At 38.5% G+C, this 19,675-nt stretch overlaps 1 protein-coding gene across 4 annotated transcripts in view; it reads right to left on the reverse strand.

The window, feature by feature from the left end:
- Positions 1-1,059: 1,059 nt before the first annotated feature.
- CDK6 (cyclin dependent kinase 6) overlaps positions 1,060-19,675 on the reverse strand; it is a 235,517-nt gene continuing 216,901 nt past the window's right edge. For 3 of the 4 annotated variants that reach the window (XM_003896329.5, XM_017956965.3, XM_003896328.5), the window contains exons 7-8: positions 14,254-14,389; positions 1,060-11,470 (exon numbers count right to left, since the gene is read on the reverse strand). In XM_003896329.5, coding sequence (XP_003896378.2) covers positions 11,324-11,470; positions 14,254-14,389 — 283 coding nt within the window. In that variant the 3' untranslated portion in view covers positions 1,060-11,323. Of the gene's footprint in view, positions 11,471-14,253; positions 14,390-17,368; positions 19,589-19,675 lie in introns of those variants that run through there. The other variant, XM_009203419.4, reaches the window with a different exon arrangement.

Raw genomic sequence — 19,675 nt, forward strand, 5'->3', positions numbered from 1 at the left:
AAAAAAAAAAAAAAAAAAAAGTCAAAAAGTTAAAAAAATTCAAGTTTATAGACTAAAAAATTTTCAGTAAGCCAAGGTTAATTTATTATTGAAGAAAAAATTTAAAATAAATTTAGTGTGACCTAAGTATACAGTGTTTATAAAGTCTACAGTGGTGTAATGTCCTAGGCCTTCACATTCGCTCACTACTCACTGACTTATCCTGAGAAACTTCCAGGCCTGAAAGCTCCATTCATGGTAAGTGTCCTTTGCAGGTGTACAATTTTTAATCTTTTATACCATATTTTGACTGTACCTTTTCTATGTTTAGATACACAAATACTAACCAATGTGTTACAATTGCCTACAGTATTCAATACTATACAGGTTTGTAGCCTAGGAGGCTTAGGCTACACCATCTAGTCTAGGTGTGTAGTAGGCTATGCCATCTAGGTTTGTGTAAGTACACTCTATGATGTTCTCACAATGATGACATCCCCTAACAATGCATCTCTCAGACTGTATCCCAATCATCAAGCAATGCATGATTGTTGAATGAGTTCTTTTTTTTTTTTGAGACAGAGTCTTGCTCTGTTGCTTAGGCAGGAGTGCAGTGGTGCGATCTCAGCTCACTGCAACCTCCGCCTTCCAGATTCAAGCGATTCTCCTGCCTCAGCCTCCTGAGTAGCTGGGATTACAGGCGTATGCCACCATGGCCGGCTAGTTTTCATGTATTTTTTAGCAGAGACAGGGTTTCACCATGTTGGCCAGTCTGGTCTTGAACACCTGACCTCTGGTGATCCGCCTGCTTTGGCCTCCCAAAGTGCTGGGATTAAAGGCATGAGCCACCGCGCCCAGCCAATTGTTGAATGAGTTCTATGCTCACTTAACTGCTATTTACTTTTTAAACACTGGAAGACTGAAAAGGAATCTCTTAAAGTAAAAGTTTAAAACACATTCTTTCTACCACATCTATGGCCAGGTTGCAAATAAGAAGCACCAAAAAAAAAAAAAAAAAACAAAAAACCCACACAAAAAACAAAAAAACAAAACAAACAAAAAAACCACACACACACATTCTGCTAAAACTTGGAATTTAATGAACTTTTACTCACTACAGTTATACTCATTTTACATTAAAGTAAAAAAGAAAATAGCCAGGAGAATAATTCATCTCCAGAAAGCAGTTTAAAATTATTGTTTTTATTATTTTTATTTGCTACAAATATTTTTATTGTAAGAAATACAAAAGGTATGACAAATATACAAACTATTTTCTCTTTTTGCTTCATTCAATTTAGCTTTCACATAAGTGAACACACTGGACAGTGATATTTCAACACCAATTTTGAAAAAAACAATGAATTTCATCATCTGACAATAAATACCTAAATTTGCATTCTAGCACCCAGTAAGACATCCAGTTTCCAAAGGATTATTGGTATGCAACCCTCTGAATTTTCTGACATGTTACCTTTGCCACTGCAACAGAAACACCACTGCAGTTCTCCCTTTCCCAGTAAGTCAGAATAAGGGGCAGGCAAGAATGGCTATCTGACTTCAGAAACCCTGGGTCACAAAGCATCCCTTGCTTGAGCTACTTTTAAAAGCAGATTTTTAATGATAGGGTACTTCATGAAAGTTTTGATGGTCCTTGAATGACATATTTTACATTACGTATTTACCTATTTTTCTATCCTCCTCTTCAGATGGGAAGGGTCTAGATAAACTGGGCTGTATTTTCATCTGCCTCTTGGGAAGGGAGCAAGAGCATTTAGCTCACAGCATTCTGAAGACAGTAGCCTTAGAGATAAACTTTCTTTCTTTCTTCTTCTTTTGCTTCCAGAGGGCTTTCTGTGTGGAATGGAGGGATGGTTGCTAGAGTGAGACAGCCCTTCCCCTCTTGCTATGTCTATACCATACCTGAGGCCCCTTTTTCTTAGAGGGCAAAAATGTTAGAATAGGTAGGAAAGTTCTTGCTTTCAGAGAGCTGTGCTGCACCCACAGGGTGGACCTGACAGGCCAGTGTGGTAACTCTCAATCTTGTATACAGAGAAAAGAGAAGAAGCAACATCTGATACCAAGTCACCTGCCAACATTCTTATAAGCCTGTGTTCCAGGCAGTGAATTTCCACACTGCTTCTTGGGTCTGCAGAACTCAAAGCACCAAAACAGAGCATTCTGTAGCAATATAAGCAAACGGAATGAGAATAATTATGCACCTTTAAGGAACATGCACCCTTATAAGTCTGTACCCTGATATGAAAATAGCAGAATGAGTTTCAAGTATGAAGAAATACAGTAAAAGTGTGGCCTGTAGATGGAGAGAAAACAGCAGCCTGGAATGTGGTTTATATTCTTGATTAGTTTTTCTCTTGGTACCACAGCCAAAACTGAATGCTCTGTACAATGTCTTGGTTTAAAAATCAAGATGCATAAAGATGCTAGAGGCATTTCTAATGGGTGCCATGAGCACAGTCTGTGCCCAGCATTAGGAACCATCTCTAGATGTATGTGGCTAGGTCAAGTTGGGAGTGGTGGCCAGGCCTAGAAAGGCACACCTGTGGTCCGTAATGTGGAGGAGGATGGAGAGCACCATGTGGACAGGCCAGGATGGTAGCAGGGAACACTTTAGTGGTAGAGAGGAAGAGATGCAGGAGACAGAGATGTAGAGGTGTGAGGATGTTGGTCATCTTGGGCTGGTTCACACAGCCTAGATTAGTATCTGATATACACAATTTTTACATTTCTAGAACCGTGATTTCAAACACAGAAACAAGTCAAATTTCCAAATTAGATTTTTTTTTTTTTTTTACTTTCAAAACATTTTCTATTATAAATCAGAAGGAAAAAAGCTTACTGTGTGGGACAGTCTTCCTGAAACCTAAGATAAAGTTTTAACCAGGCCCTATGGCAATGCAGAAACACTAATACATTTTTACAGTGAAAACCTACTTTAACACATCTCAAAATGATAATCCTATAAAACTCTCTAGTTCTAATTTGCACTCTACGGGAACCAATATTGTTCTTTTCTTAACACATACTGCTCTTCGATACCAAACACTTGCCCTTTAACCTTCAGATAAAAACCTCAAATACCAAAAAATGCAACAAGCTTTTGAGGTGTTGGGAGTAGTTGGTTGTTAAAATCCCTTTTATTTTATAATAAATTATACAGGCAATCCTTGCTTTTTATTACCACGCTGGATTGCTTCTATACACAGCCAAGTTGCCTGAGGCATGGAAACTTGGACTTCTCCATCTGACACGTTCTTGAAGCCTCAAGGTACAAGCTAATAGTTCTGCTTCTACAGAAAAACTCTCACACTGCTCTCCTCTCAACAGTACTGCCTGTTCCCACTACTGCACATGACACCTACGAGGGCACTACATCACGTGAGGGAAGCTTCTTCATGAGGACAGACAAGAGGAGGCACCAGCAGGCACTGGTCTCTGCCTGGAATCTATTCCGAGGGCCACCTGGCACAGTTCCTAAATTAAGACATATCTAAAATGCTTTTCTACCTTTAGTTTTTATTTTTGCTGTATTTTCACACTCTACTATATGCATATTTAATAAAAACTACAAAGTCTTTTACTTTAATTCCTTTACATAATGATAAAACACCTAGATACCCAAAATACTACATCTATATATTCAAATCTACTAGTCATGTTAAAAATGCATGCAGCTTATTTGGGGGCTTAGTCTAATTTTTATTTTCTTAGGTTCATCAATACCATGATAAGGAACGTTAGATGCAAAGTCCTAACACTTTCTGCCTTCAGTTGTACTTTCACAGGACTAGTGTGATTCAGAAATAAATAACATACATGAATAATAATAGAAATAATTTATGCAAATGTAGAACAACTTGAAAAAAATTCCCCGCCTGTCAGGTGCTGTTTCTGGGGATAGCTGATGCTATAAATTCCATGTACTAACTAATATATTTACTACAGGTAATAGGAAAACAAATGAATAAAAAGTGAGGAACTATGATATACATGTGTATATTTTTGCAAACACAGGATCAGAATGAAAAGATATATAATGCACTGGGAGGTTCAAGAAATGTATTACCGCTGGAATCTGTTTTATCATTCAGACTTTAAGGTCAAACTGAGAGTTGTTGGTGATCACAGGAATATTGCTAGCTGATACATATTATTGCATTTCATAAAACTTAAGATTAGAAACTTTCAAGTAAGAGTACAACGGGTATCTTCAGAACTTTAACCTAAGCACATCAACGGAATTTTGCTAGGAACCACAGAGAGTTAGAAATTAAATAATTGTGTGGTTCTTTGTTTGCTGATTAGTGCTACAGTCATAGTTCTTGGCAGTCAATATGTACAGTTATATGTCCCCTTTGAGAAAAACCTACATTTGACAATCCAAACTCCTAAAATTGAGAAAGGGTTATTTGTGTGACCAAACAACTCACACAGAAGATTCCTCTCAACATGAAAATCCCCTGCTACACAAGATAATTTGTTTACATACCTTTAATTGCCTAACAAAGAAAAAGAGAGAAAAGGAAGGGAACCTAAAGAATTGGGAGCTTTTGCCAACTGAAGACAAAGCAGAAAATAAACAACTTTTCAAAACAAAACTTTTCCAGGCATATCTTTCACCATCACATATGTAGAATGATGGAAAATAAAAAAATAAAAAATATTTCCTGCAATTATACATCTTTTCTTAAAAAAAAAAAAAACAAAAACAAAAACTGAGCTTAGCGCCTGAGAGATGCAGGGTAGACAGCTTCACAAAGAGCAGCTGCTACCGCATCTCTTTTTACCCGAACTTTCGGAGAATTGTGTTGTACTTATTTATGCACAGAAAACACCCGTTTGCTTCTAGGGATATATTTCTTCCTAAGATTTGCAGAACAGATGCCTCTGAGACAGCAGCAGGGCACTCTGACCTCGGAAAGCAGCCCTCCGGGCCGCACATAATTTCAGGCACCGGCAGGTGAGCGGGAGGCGGGGTCCCAGCCCGGCCTCGCCCACTGCCACTCTCCTGCCAAAGGGGCGGGGCAACGAGGCAGCGCGCCCGGAAGGCTTTCAAGTGGGAGTCAAGTTTTGAACGCGAGCAAATAGGGTTCAGACTGGCCACTGTGATAAGAAACCCGGGGGTGGAATTCGGCCTTTCACATAGGGGCTTTAACTGGACTCTAGTTCCTGGGAGTAGAGGGGCGAATGAGGCGGGGGATTTCTCAGTCAGTTTCTGACTGCCCCTAGTGTATGTGGCATTTTGGTTCAGTATGAATTACTGAGACTCATCTGCTTGCCACTCTGGAGCAAAGTTGGGCAGGCACCGTCGCGTGTCTGCCACTCATAAGGAATAAGCTGCTTTCTGTGGTGCTGTGCTAAGGAAACTCTGAAAAATACTGCAATAACCTTCCTTACTAAATTTCAAGTGACACTGTTGTGAGGAAGGTGACTTCTAAAATTAACTTAATCATCTGGGGGATAAGAAGTCTTTAAGTAGACTTGTGAATTTAAAAAATATAGTTGCCAAAAAACTTCAAAAGTGAACAAAGTATATAGACACACTCCTAAGTTGTTATGCTCATATACTTAGACCTATTTTTTTTTTTTAAATTAGAGCTTCTTAGGAATTTACATTTGTGATTCCACAAATGTTAAAATTACCTGGTCTTTTGGTATTTAAGGGCTCTGTTTCAATATAGCAATTCTTCAGACAAAAGTTTTGTCTACCGAATTACTGATGCTACTCATTTTGCTCACCTGATCTTTAAATTAGCATTTTAAAATTTAATCAGTGTTGGAAGGCCACCATGCTAGGGAATAGGAAAGCAGCAGAGAGAGTATGAGTGTTTTAACTGGAGCCACTAAAGGAGTTTTATACTTCTAACGAAACTATCCTGTTCACAGATGAGGGCTGCCTTTTTAGTAAGTAAGCCTGTTTTAATCTAGAAAAGTAAGGTAATTGGGTACTTAAAAATTTTTTTTCCTAAGTGAATGACTAGGCTTTCTTTACTTAAATGATCAAAATGGATATATTATCCATCCTTAAGCACAATTTATTTGCAGACAATTGTTCAGAACCTAGGTAACAAGTAAAATATTGAAGTTACAGAACATTATAAAGACTATTAATCATCCCAAAAAAGAAGTGCTAGGAAAGAGTTAAATATGCACAGAAAAATAAAGTTAGAATGAAATCTCTTTTAGAAGTACCTCTTTAGTCTTCATCGGATTTGTTTTTCTCTAAAAGTGCCACCTTGTGGAATATACTGGAATAAAACAAGAAAGCTCATCTCTTAGGACAGTGTGAATGTTTAGAAAGACTTTTGCAAGAAAAGCCACCTTCCTTTCCTACCATATTAACTTCAAATTGCTGTAATAGTATTTCAGCAGATTCTCGAAAAGAGCCTATATTTATTTTCAGGTGGCTCTTGTTTTCTTCCTAAGGATAGACAAGGTAACAATATGTTGAAGGAAGTCCACTTCTACTCATTTATCTAAATGTTATAACTTCCTGGGAATGCTAAGAAATAGAAAATATTTTGAAAAGCTGTTTGGTACTTCATTAAGAAAATAAACAAAAATTCCCAGAAAGACTAGTTGAGAAAAAACATGTAAAAATTGGACCCCTTCTGTTTCTACATTTCTGTTACTTAACAAAGATCAGAAGATAGAGAGGCCAAAGGATTATTTTTGGTTTATTTTCTGAAAAAGTACAAGATAGAAATGCTTGAGATATAGGTATGTATTAAAACTGGGTTGTGAATTGCATTGATATAGAAAGCGAGTCAATAAGAAATGAAAATGTTAGTTTCTCATGCTTTTGAGGAAAACACCATTTTTAATTACTCTGAGGACTTACATTTCTTGCCAGGCTTTGGTAGCCTCAATAAGTTTTTCCACTGTGGAGAAGGAACATGTAAATATCTTCCTAATTATGTGCCCAAATGTACTTAATGGACATGATAAATGGTTTTGGGTAAGGTTCACAATTTTTAAAAAGTATTGGTGGCATAGGAAACACATGCCTTTTAAAAATTTATTTTTATTTTTTCAATGAACATTCTTAGGCATGTGTAAGAAGTATTGCTTCATGTGGCTGCCTCTTCCCTTGAAATGAGAAAAAAAGTACAGATAATTTAGTTTGCTTGAAACAGCTTCTCCATAACATTGGTTTTTGACCATTAATCCTACAGTTGCCAGATGACCTTAGTATAAATTCTTACAATATATTTGTTCATAAAGAATATATCCTTCAAAATATATATAGCTTTGAAACTACCTTTTAAATACCTTCATTTTCTCCAGAATTTCCTTTATCTATTGCCCACTGTTTTATGAATAATTTTTAAAGCCTTAGAAATCATATAACATCTTTATCTGTCACAATGTGAAACATGCATTCTTTTGAATTATATAAATATCCAAGAGTTTATAATAATATTCCAATATTTTCTTTCCAAGGTAAATATTCTGTAGTTTCTATACTAACATAATTAAGTAATTATGGTGGCATATTAACTTTTAATATTATTTTTTCCTAGACCCAACTATGCAATTAAAGCCTGCTTTTGGAAAATGTAAGACACTCTTATGTGCTTATCATAAGAATAGTGAAATTGTCACTTAAGAGAAAAGCAGTATTTTAGACAGAAGAATTTTAATATGTTTATGATATTAGGAAGCTTACATAATTTAATTTCCACAATGGAACAATAATTGCCATTACTGACTTTAATAGGCACTACTTTTAAAAGAAGCAGCTACAGTTTCTTAAACACTCACTTTAAATACATAATTTAAAGTTCAAAATGTTTGGTACTATTTAAGAGTTTTCTCATAAGATGCATAGTACCACATTCTGGAGAGTCAAACTATAAATTTCTCTATAGAAAAGAAACATGCTTTATTTAAGATAGGAACATCTTGTGCCCTCTAAAGCTTTCATTTTTATTTAACACAATGCTGAGATTCTATTCTTAGGTGAATAATTTTTAGCTATTTTTAGTAAGTCACCTGGGGCTAAATGAAAAGTCTGCCATTCACAGTGTGTGCTTCCTGAGAGAAAAATCGTGAGAATACAGGGGGCTGAAATGGCCCCGAGCTTTCTTCCAAAATAGGTTCTTTGCAACTTGAGTTCCCATCCACTTCAAAGGAGGGAGAAAGTGGGAGGCTCCAACCCATTGGGCTCTTACAAGCGCTTGCAAATTGTGTTTTTAAGATTAGGTCCTTTTTATTACCCTTTGCCATGGGATTTCTTATAAAAGCTAAATGGACAAGTTTCTCTTTTTCTTTTTTATATGTAGGTTGTTTTGCCTCCACCCTGTGCAACAGTTCCCAAATGCCTGGGCCACCAGAACCAAACATCAAACAGAAACTAGCAGGAACATTCTTGTACTGGTCCCACTATGAAATTCAAACATGATTTCAAATCTGTCACAATATTTTTACTTGCTATGAGCTGCTTCAGTGTAACCTTGGGGCAAAACGCCCTTTTCAGTTCACCACTGCCTAGCTTTTGGCAAAGATGTTTGAAACCATATGTTACAGAAGAATAAGCTGTAGTCACTAAGTTCTTACTCTACTATCTGCTTCAAAATGCCCTAATGGCAAGACTGCTTGTGTTGGATCTGGATTTCAGAAATGGCGAATCTGGACATAAAATACATAAATCAAGAGAGTATTCACTCAAATGCAACAACTACACCGATGGAAGAACTGGGGACAGATTTTTACAAAGTTCAGAGAGGCTGAGATGTCCTTTCATTCTGTGTCATCAGAAGATAATTTGCCAACGATTGAATGCCAGAATGTTTGTGCTTCAATTTTTCTTTACAAGCACTGCCTAGAAATGAGTCAAAAGCACATGCTAGAAATAAAAGTTGAGCTCTCTATTCATTTAAAATTCTAAAGAATGCTGAAAAATTCCAGTTCAGAAAAGCTGCATTTTTCTTTAGTGAACTTATGAAAACAGTTTTACAACAGCAAAAACTAAAGTTATGTTCACTCTAGCCATGAATACTAACCAAAAAGCTCATGATGAATCAGTGCATGAGTTTTTAAACTCAATTTCTAGGCCTCAGCAAAAATGTCTTTGTATTTTGACCCTTGATCAAAGGAAAGGCAGAACTCACTTTTCTATGTGAGACTTTGAGTAGACCTGACCTTGAATGCTATGGATTCATTATATCTCAAGCATTTATAGTACTGACAACACGTAATCAATGTTGTCACAAGGAAAGTAGAAAACATTCGTATGGCCCATCTTCTTTATTATCTTGCTCTAGAAAACAATGTTCCTGTTCCTCAAGCTACTGAATTAGAACAATGTTTAGTACAGCAATTAAAAAAGAATAGTTCCCAACCCCAAAAGCTCTTCAGGAGAAACATCTCCTAGTTTCTTCTCTTGTTGAAGATAGTCATATATCATAATAAGCTGCAAAGAATTCAGTACAACTTGATAATGCATAAACATCATCTGAATTATTTTCTGAGTGCAGCAACCTCCATTCTTTGAAAATCCTAACTCTAAACATGATCTAACTGTTGCATGATCTAACTGTTGCATGCACTATGAGTCAGAAAGCACAGGTGGCTAAACTTTCCAAAAGATACTTTCTGTGTCCTCTGGTTACTAGAGCCAACTGAACACTAAACCACTTATAAGGCAGAGATGGTATGAAATATAAAGGACTGTAGAGAAAACAGTAAGAGAAAAAGGAATAGCTGTTTACAATGCCCAGGCCAGGCTGGCTCTGTAGAGAGCAGGAGTGAGCACAAGGCACTAGAAACAAGCACAGCCTGGGGGATGGAGAAAAGATCATTTGATAGAGTAAATGTATAGCCCTAAAACATAGCTAAAGACATACCCTCAGATAAAGACACTGACAATATCTTCTATAAAAATGTAAAACACAAAGTAATAGTTTATAGCAATCTGTGTGCTGGTGATAAAACAAAACAAGATCCTACTCATTATTTAGGTAACAAAAGTGAACACCAGGTAGAAGGACTGCATTAGAGTGAGAACATATGGGACCCTGTTAGGTTTGCAGAATTGAGGCCATAAACCATAATCTGAGACTGCGAACTTATGAAAGGTTCATTGAAAGCAAGCAAACAGGTGGTGCATGGGAAAAGCTTAAGCAATCTGTTATTAGTTATACAATGGTAGCAATATATTTCAGAAGTGCTGGGAGATAGACAAGATGGATACTTTGCCAACAAGGCAGTGTGTGGCAGAAAATACAGTGTAATAGATGAGGAAAATTTCAAGGCCACTCCTGTCTCTAGTTAGAGAGAGAACTACTCTCCAAACCAAAACAGGAAAGAGTTTCTGACAAATTCCTAAAAACAAAAACGAAGTAACAACAAACAACAACAACAACAACAAAAAAGGGAATAAAGGAATTTCAAACCAGGAAATAAAGGCTTTCTATTTTTTTTTTTTTTAAATCTATCTGAGATACACTCCCTAAATCTATGGCAAGTAATAAAAAGCTTACAGGGTATTTTCCAAAAGAAATGATAAAGCATGATATCATACAGGTTAAAATAGACTTACAACAAGTAAATTCAGCATTTTGAAGACTAAATAGAATGCATGCACATCTCTTAAAATATACTAGAATTTTTTTCTCCTTTTTGCTGTGTGTATAAAACTTCACCTTTTACTGCTAGCAAATTTACTGCTTTTGGCCAGAAAAGAAATGCTGAGGACATGGGGTTAACTTTCTAGGGTTAACTTCCTAATTTGAGAAGACCATTTTGGTGGATCACCTTCAGTGAACAAATGCCTGTTATTTATCGATCACCTTGAGTCTTTAAAACTGAATCGTTCTTGCCGTTTACAAAAAGTAACACTTTAAGAGATCACAGAATCTCTCTCTCTCACACACACACACACACACACACACACACCCACACACACACACACCCACACATACTCAAAAGTACCAAATCAGGCCCGGCAGCTGCAGAGCGATTACATCATAACTCAGCTGTGCCTGGATTACCCACTCCACACTGGCAGCATTCAAGGTTAGAAAAATGAAATGGCAGCACAATTGGTCAGCAGCTTCTCTTCTTCTGGAATTTTTCCAGGTTCTTGAAACAAACAGACAAACAAACAAACAAACGAACATAAAGCTGCAATCACTCTTGCATTGATTTCAAAACAGTAAACTAGGCGGTTTCCTTGGAGAAGCAGAGCCTGTCCAGAAGACGGCAGCTGGAAGGCCTCCAGACAGGCAATCCTCCACAGCTCTGCAGGGCTTGCTAAGGGGGACCCTTGAGCCACCAAGGGTGTTCTCCGCAGGATCAGCTTAAGGCAGCTGCTGAGGCCTCAGGCTGTATTCAGCTCCGAGGTGTTCTGGCTGGGCGGCAGGTGGGAATCCAGGTTTTCTTTGCACCTCTCCAGGTCCTGGAAGTATGGGTGAGACAGGGCACTGTAGGCTGATATTCTTTTGGCTGGGTTAAATGTCAAACACTTCTGTAATAAAGAAAAAAAAATTGGTTGATATACAACACATCAATGTAAATAATGTACTTACAGAGTTATCCCTTTATTCACTGTCATGTTAAGCACATCTAGAATGGGAATGAGTATTTATTTAAAGGGACACTAAATAATATGGAGACAGTACTCACATATATCCCTAATGTATAAAATGCCCCTCAGGAGAAGACCCTTTTGGGTGCCTATGGGCTGTTTCCTGCCCAGGATTTCTCTGTAAGCCATTAAAGTATGCATATAACTTTATTTAGTAATTCTTCCAGTGCTAGCAAACTTAGTGCTACAGTTGGAGTCTTCACCGCAACTTCTTACCCTGCCCCAAGGTTACACCACTCAGAGGCAGGGATATCTTCCTTCTAATTAATAACAAGGTGCCACAAGGCTAGCAGTAGCTCTCTCAGGGGACCATTAGATTCAGTTTGAGTCACTAAACTCTGTTCCAGGCTGACAGCTCAAGTGTAGGGCTACCAAGGTGAACGAGCTGATGCTTGCACTTAAGAAGCTCCTGGTCCTAGTCAAGCGGTTTGGGCAGTTTGGCTGGGCTACTGAGGTAGAAGGTGAAAGGAGGGAAAGGGAAATATTTGCAGTAGCAGCAGTCTCTGTTCCCAAACTATCCATACCTAAATTAGAATGTGTCCCTAATTTCAGTCTCATTTCCACCCCTACTTCAGGTAATCTTGTTACTCAAATCCTCCTCCTCTCCTTCCACCAACGCCTCCTGCTGGGTGCCTAGCAGGTGGCAAGCACTAAATAGTGATGAGTAAGACCTCCTCATTGCCCCAGGAGTTCACAAGTAGCAGGAAAGCCACATCGGCTTCTCCATCCTAAAGTGAACTGAGTATATGAAATGTCTGTGCATTCCAGTCTTCTATGTAATTTACAGACTTTACATTATCATGGTTAATGGAAGAACTCTTCCACTTAAGAGGTCTGCATAACCATGGTATTAATAGGACTCCTGCCAACAGTCCTAGTCAGGTTCCAACTGGATTAGGGACCTCTCTAATATTCCATCGAAAGCTTAAAAACAAATACAAACAGAAAGTTCTATGTGTATTTCAGGCAAATTCTTGGGTCCTCTGAAATCTGATTTATCCTGAGCTCCCCTTCAGTCCATGGTTGCTAGCCTCCCTATAGGATCTTCTGAACATCAAGAGCTAAAGGGCAAGTGGAAGAAAGAGCTTGTTTGTAGAAAGGTTCCAACTGTCTCTTACAGCAATAAATATCTCTAGAAAAGCTTTGCAAGGGCTGAATTCCCAAAGGACTGGAGAGCAGGGGCAAAATTCCTGATCCTGAGTTCTCTTTTCCCAGAGTCCAAGAAGGAGAAAATTAGGTAATGGCATTAGGAAAGGAAGCAGCTAATTTAATCTCCAGGACATAGGAAAGAAGAGAAAAGAGCTGTGGGAATACGTTCACGATACAGAGACGTGTCTCTAGAGGATTATGTGAGAGGAAGCCCTTTCCTCACAGCTACACTGATGGCTTAAAGCTGGGAAGAGGGTGGAGAGAAGGAGAACGACTTAGCCAAATGTGGGGGTGCAGGAGAATCTCAAGTTGGAAGTCTTAATACACTTTGTCCTATAGAAATATGGTTAAAAACAGGTGTTTAAGTTCTATTATTGCTCTACTTTAGGAACAAGGTTGCCGGGTTGAGAATTAATTAAAAAACCTTGTGTTAATAATATTGTTTCTGCAAGAAAATTTAATTTAATTGCCAAATAGTTTACTCATAAAATGAGCTTCTGGAATCACAACTTAGTGAAGAGTTAGATACTATGGTAGATCGGATAACTTTTAGTACATTCCCTCTTTTCTCTCCCCTCTCACCATAGGGGGAGCATTCTTTCCTCCATTCAAGTTGGCCTTAGGTATGGAACTTGCTTTGGCCAATGGAACATGGGCAGAGTGGCGGGTACTTCTTCCAAGTATGGACCTTCAGGGGCGTTGTATATTTCTGCTTGCCCTTTTGGAACATCCACCTTCTATCATGAGAAAAACATGCCCCAGGGAGCTGCTGCCTCTCTGGCATGGGCCCCAGAATGAGACACATGGAGAAGACCTGTGCTTCACCCATGGGCAGAAGCAGATATCAAAGGCTGTTAATTCAGGAGGTAAAGGATACACTCATTACTCATTGGGTTTCAGACATCAAGAACAGCCCAACAGGTACACTTTTCCACCTATTGTTCTGGCCTCCAGGTATAGAAAATTAAGTATATGGTCGAGTATTATGAGTCTCAAACAGAGCACAGAAGTCCTTATTTTCAGCGAGGTATTTTATATGTGCCTGGCACACTAAATACTTATTAAATAAATCAGCAACTAGAAGAAGTATTGCTATATAGTTCTTTTGGAAAAACATCTCCCCAAAGTTGTGGATATTTAACAAAAGGCACATTAAAATGACAAATTACTTAAAGTAGCATGAAACTGTAAGCAAGGAAACATAATATTTACTTCTAAAGAAACATATGTCAAAGTGAATTGAGAGGCTTCTAAAGCTGCATTGAAATAAACATTCAAAGATGGCAGATTTAAAAAAATGTGGATCAGAAAGACATTCCAGAATCAGAAGCCACCAGCTGCTACAAGTGTGAAAATGAAACCTCTGGAGGGACTGTCGCCTCCTGCCCCACGTGGCTGTGGCATGTGATGCCGATAGCAGCTACTGAACTGATATTTGTGACCACCACCCAGTCTGGGTAGGGCAGGTGTCTCACTGGCACAGTGCAGACCAGTTTGACATCACAAAAACTTACCAGAAGTAGGTCTTTGCCTAGTTCATCGATATCTGTTACAAACTTCTCAATTGGTTGGGCAGATTTTGAATGAAAAGCCTGCCTGGGAAGGGCAACATCTCTAGGCCAGTCTTCTTCTCCTGGGAGTCCAATTACGCTACAAAAGAACCACACATAGACATGAACATTAGCTGCTATGCAGAAGCTGTTTTCTTATCAATTTCCAGAGAAAGGCAAAATCTAAGAGGGAGGCATGGGGGAGACAGTCCCAGGAGACCTTCACTTTATGACTGGCAGGGTCTCTGTTTATCTCTGTCCTACCGCAATATGGTGTCATGGGGTAGAGGGTAATCTCACAGAAGAATTGTAAAATTCACTGGGAGGAGATAAGAGATTGCTCTGGTAGCAGACACTAAGTGTAAGGGGTGATGTAGAAATAGAAAATATATTGCCAGGCAGTAAGCCCTGACTTAGTGACAAAGCAGGACTTATTGTATTCAGAGGAGACCCATACTAGTATATACATTCCTTAATGTCCAAGAATGCTTTCTGTGTTTTGATCGAACGTCCCAGTATTGGCATGATTTTTATGATGCTCATCCAACATGGTTTATTAACATATCAATTTGGTTGCATTTTTGGTTAAAGAGTAATTCCCTAAATATTAAATATATACATTAGAATCAGAAGGAAAAATGACGCTAAAACGTTTGTTAGTCCTGCATTATTCAAACATGATTTTATAAAAGGAGGTCTGTGGTATTCCAAAGTGAGCAAACAGTAAATTAAAAGACTATTATTTATATTTCCCCTGAAAACCATTCTGGGATCAGAAATGTGGAAAGAACAGTAAGTGATAAAAAGCACAGGCTTTGGAAATAGGCAGGCTTGGGTTCAAATCCTGCACCTGCCACTTACTGGCAGGTAAGGACAAATTACTTAACATCTATGACCCTTAGTGTCTTTATGTATACAATGATAATAACTTACAGTTGTAATGAGGATCAGTTATACTTTATTTAAATTTATAGTAATATATAAATTTATAATTTAAAGTATATAGCACAGCACCTGATACACATTACACACAGTCAATATCAATCAATACATTGTCAATTATTATTATAGTTAGAAAATGTTGTTATTCATCCAAGATGCATAGGAAATACATCACTATCACACTTAAAATATGAACTGCTTATATCCTATTTATGTATAACTTAATATTCTTTAAAAATATTAATAGGTCAATGGACTTACATAACTTATATGTTGTATAGACATTATTTATAGTTTACATATAGGTCATAAGTAGGTTGGAACAGAGAAAATCAGAGGATGCAGGGACTTCTTTCCCATACAGACTGTATAACTGTGAACTAAAAATAAAATCATAGTTTAGTGGACGGGTTATATAGCTATTCAAATACTGGACCAAATAATGTTTTTTTTTTTTTTTTTTTTTTTTTGAGACGGAGTCTCACTCTGCCGCCCAGGCTGGAGTGCAGTGGCACAATCTCGGCTCACTGCAAGCTCCACTTCCCGTGTTCACGCCATTCTCCTGCCTCAGCCTCCTGAGTAGCCGGGACTACAGGCGCCCGCCACCACACCTGACTAATTTTTTGTATTTTTAGTAGAGACGGGGTTTCCCGTGTTAGCCAGGATGATCTCAATCTCCTGACCTCATGATCCGCCCATCTCAGCCTCCCAAAGTGCTGGGATTACAGGTGTGAGCCACTGTGCCTGGCCTGGACCAAATAATTTTAACTACAGTTAGAAATTAGGGTCTTCTGCTTGGCCTATACTTGCTGGGACTGAAGCCCAGGAAGAGGTGTTCTTATGAATACACTTCCAGATTTCAGGAAGATGTGGTACACGCCCCAAGATCTGTAGCACTTTATGTCCCCTTCCCTCACCTACATAGAGCCCAGGCCACAGACTTCAGCGGGGAAGATACCCCTGTCATCACGGCTTCTCTGCCTGGGTGTCTGGGGAAAGACACTGTAATTCTGCCTCTATCAGGCATACTGAGAGAGCTACATTATTGAGGCAAAGGAAGATTAATGGACATATTTACTAGAACCAATAAACAGAAATAACAATGAACAATATATAGATTTGTTCAATAGTAAAGCCTACAATAGAAGTTAAAAAAAACCCCAAAAATACCACTATTAATTATGAAAAGAAATGCATGTGTAAGTAAGTGTCTGGATACAATGGGACAGAGCAGAGGAGGGAATGAAGAATGTTTGTTAGAGATCTTTTAAAATTTCCTTTCATTCTTTTTTAGTTTTCAGGTCTATGTATATCAATATTTTTGTGTATATTCACCAGTCACCTAGAAATTGGTTACATTAATAACTCCTAGAAATATTTAAAATGTTTTTATTTGTGGCTTTGAATATATCTACATTGAGTTAAATCTTGCAAGTATATGATCAGCTGAACGCCAAAAGCCTTCAGAGAAACAGCACGTCTCTGTATGTATGCATGAACATGTACACATAACTTTATATAATTTTATATAAAATTTTAAACAAACACATAACAATTTATATATATATAACTTTAAGTCTATCACCTCCTCTGATTCCTGTAACAATCTCCTAAGACATATAAGTCAGGTGTTATTAGTCTCATCTTATAGATGGGGAAACTGAAAATGAGACATAAAATGAACTGCCAAAGTCACAGATAGCGCGCTCATTCACAGAGCCCAGAGTGAGTTCTCTTCTCTCTATTCCAGTATTTTATTTTCATTTAGCTATGACATTGTTTTTTAAAATGCTCTAAGATGTCACAGGCTAAAACTATTGTTTCACTTTTAATACTTGCTATTACTTGAAGGCTTAAATCTTCCTAAACACAGAAATGTTCTTCCCTTTAACAGTATGTGAACATGGGCCAGGTGGGGTGGCTGTAATCCCAGCATTTTGGAAGGCTGAGACAAGTGGACCACTTGAGCCCAGGAGTTCAAGACCAGCCTGGGCAACATGGTGAGACCCCGTCTCTATAAAAAATATAAACATTAGCTGGGCGTGGTGTCCTGTGCCTGTAGTCCCAGCTAATTGGGAGGCTTAGACAGGAGAATTACTTGAGCTCAGGAGGCCAAGATCGTGAGCCAAGATCGTGTCACTGCACTCCAGCCGGGACAACAGGGCAAGAGCTTGTCTCCAAAGAAAAAAAAAAGAGGATGTGAATATGGCTTTCCTTAAAAAAAAATTCAGTTTCATGTTCAATATGAACTTTTATGGCCCATATACATGTGTTGTGAAATTCTGATAGGACCATTAAAAAATGCTTACATTTAATTCCACTATTTGGACAGCTGAATATAAGCCTTAAAAGTTGACATTTATACTGGCAAGCCTGACAGGGCACAAAATCTATAAATGGCAGTGATGGTGGAGACAGAAATATTTTTTCAAGTACTTCGGCAGTGACACTAGGGTGCAGCATTGTCCCTCTTCTCCGGCAAGGTAATCCATTCAGAGGAAACAGAACATAATTTTGATGAAACAATGCCAGAAACCACAGAGTAAAATCTAAAGGCACAAACCATAGAACTCTACAGCTTCTTTTCTGTTGGCAACCTACGATTGTCAGGACTTTGCCAAAAGTAGAACTGGCTTTTCCTTGGAAGCAGGTCAAATATGCTGGTCAAATGTTCCTTCTGGTCCATTTCACTGGCTTCATGTACTAAGGGAGTACTAAGAATGTTAACAAGATTGCAGACATCAGTGCTGGAGGTAGACACAACTGTCAGGTAGTATAAATAAGGGAAAGAAGGTGATGACCTTCAAGGCCTGGCAAGCTGACTTCAGTCAAGATTCTCTTTCCTTTTAACAGAAGGTCATTAGTATGTCTGATTTCCCCAGTTTCCTCTTTAAGATCACATGCACACAAAATATATTCAACAGTCATGGGGAAAATAGATGGGAGTTCATCACTGACTGATTTAAGAACTTGCCATTCAGAAGCAGGGGTAACATGAAGGCTTTGTGTTGAATTTATCTACTGTATATGGAGTGGTCAGTAGTAGGAGCAGTATCATCAGCTGCCCTGGACCCAGGAAGCCCACAGGCATAAAAAACTAGCAAATGTTATTCAGGCCTTAAGCTACTATGTTCTGACTCAGCAGTGGCACTGGCACTAACAGAGGTCTAGCTGCTTCCAGTCACTAAAAGCACAACATCAGGTTCCAGTTTTATTAACTGTTTTAAGTAGTCATGCTTGAGTAGACAGTGCTGGTATGAAAATCTATTCTTTAGGGGTGCTTTTTTTTGCAGTCTTACAGACCTCGAATTTCATAAAAATCACTGGGATTCCTATAAAATGCCACAGACCAAAGATCAGGGCTATTTTTGTTCTAGAACTCCCACTTTCTTCCTACTCCACTCCAATTTGGACGGGCCTTGCAAACCCAAAAACTCAAAAAAGGATGCCACACTGCATGCTTTGTGAGAAGAAGCGCCCCAGTTACATTCTAGAAACATGAATACATACATGCCCTCACATGCATGAACATGCAGACATGAATGAAACTATGTAAATCATCAAGGAGCTATGTAACTGAAACCCAAGAATTTGAGCACAAGAAAGGATCTTATAGAGAATTTAAGTCAGAGTTTCATTTCTCAGATGAAGTTAAGGAACCAAAAGGTTAAATAATTAATGATGAATTCTTTTTTTTTTTGAGACAGAGTCTCGCTCTGTCCCCCAGGCTGGAGTGGAGTGGCGTGATCTTGGCTCACTGCAAGCTCTGCCTCCCGGGTTGACATCATTCTCCTGCCTCAGCCTCCCGAGTAGCTGGGACTACAGGCGCCTGCCACCAATGATGAATTCTAATAACAACAGTAATAGATAAGTTTTAAAGCACTTACTATGTGCCAGGCACTGTGTAAGCCCTTCATGGGGTGTGTTACATGACTTTCTCAAAGTTGCAGAGTTATTTTGCCAAAGACTCAGGGTTCTCATTTTCTGTTTTGGTGCTCTGAAGAAAAATGAGATGTGTAGCATACCATCCTTCGCCCAGGAAAAAAAACAAAACAACGCAGAACCAACCTGGGTGACCAAGGATACTCAATGGGGACAGGAAGCTCACTGGACAAGGATGGGTACTTTGCCACCAGGTGTCCCATCTCTGATGGTGGGTGCATTTGAAATGACCACAAACAGAGAATGTATTTGAACTAAAGAACTGGAGCTCAGCCACATGAAGAAAGAGGAGCAGCAAAAAGATCCACACAAGCAACATACAAGCTTCCAGAGTAGAGCAGTTAGGGCTCTGCATAAAACGGCACTTCTACCATGTCTCCACTCACCACACAAATAGTAACACTGTCTGCAGCAGCTGCTTGAAGTAAGAAACACAAGAGATAAACACTTGATATGCATGTCAAAGGAAAGTCACTGTAAATGTTTTAATGCTATAGACACT

The sequence above is a fragment of the Papio anubis genome, chromosome 4 (genome assembly GCF_008728515.1).
Source record: "Papio anubis isolate 15944 chromosome 4, Panubis1.0, whole genome shotgun sequence".
In the NCBI taxonomy this organism is placed as follows: domain Eukaryota; kingdom Metazoa; phylum Chordata; class Mammalia; order Primates; family Cercopithecidae; genus Papio; species Papio anubis.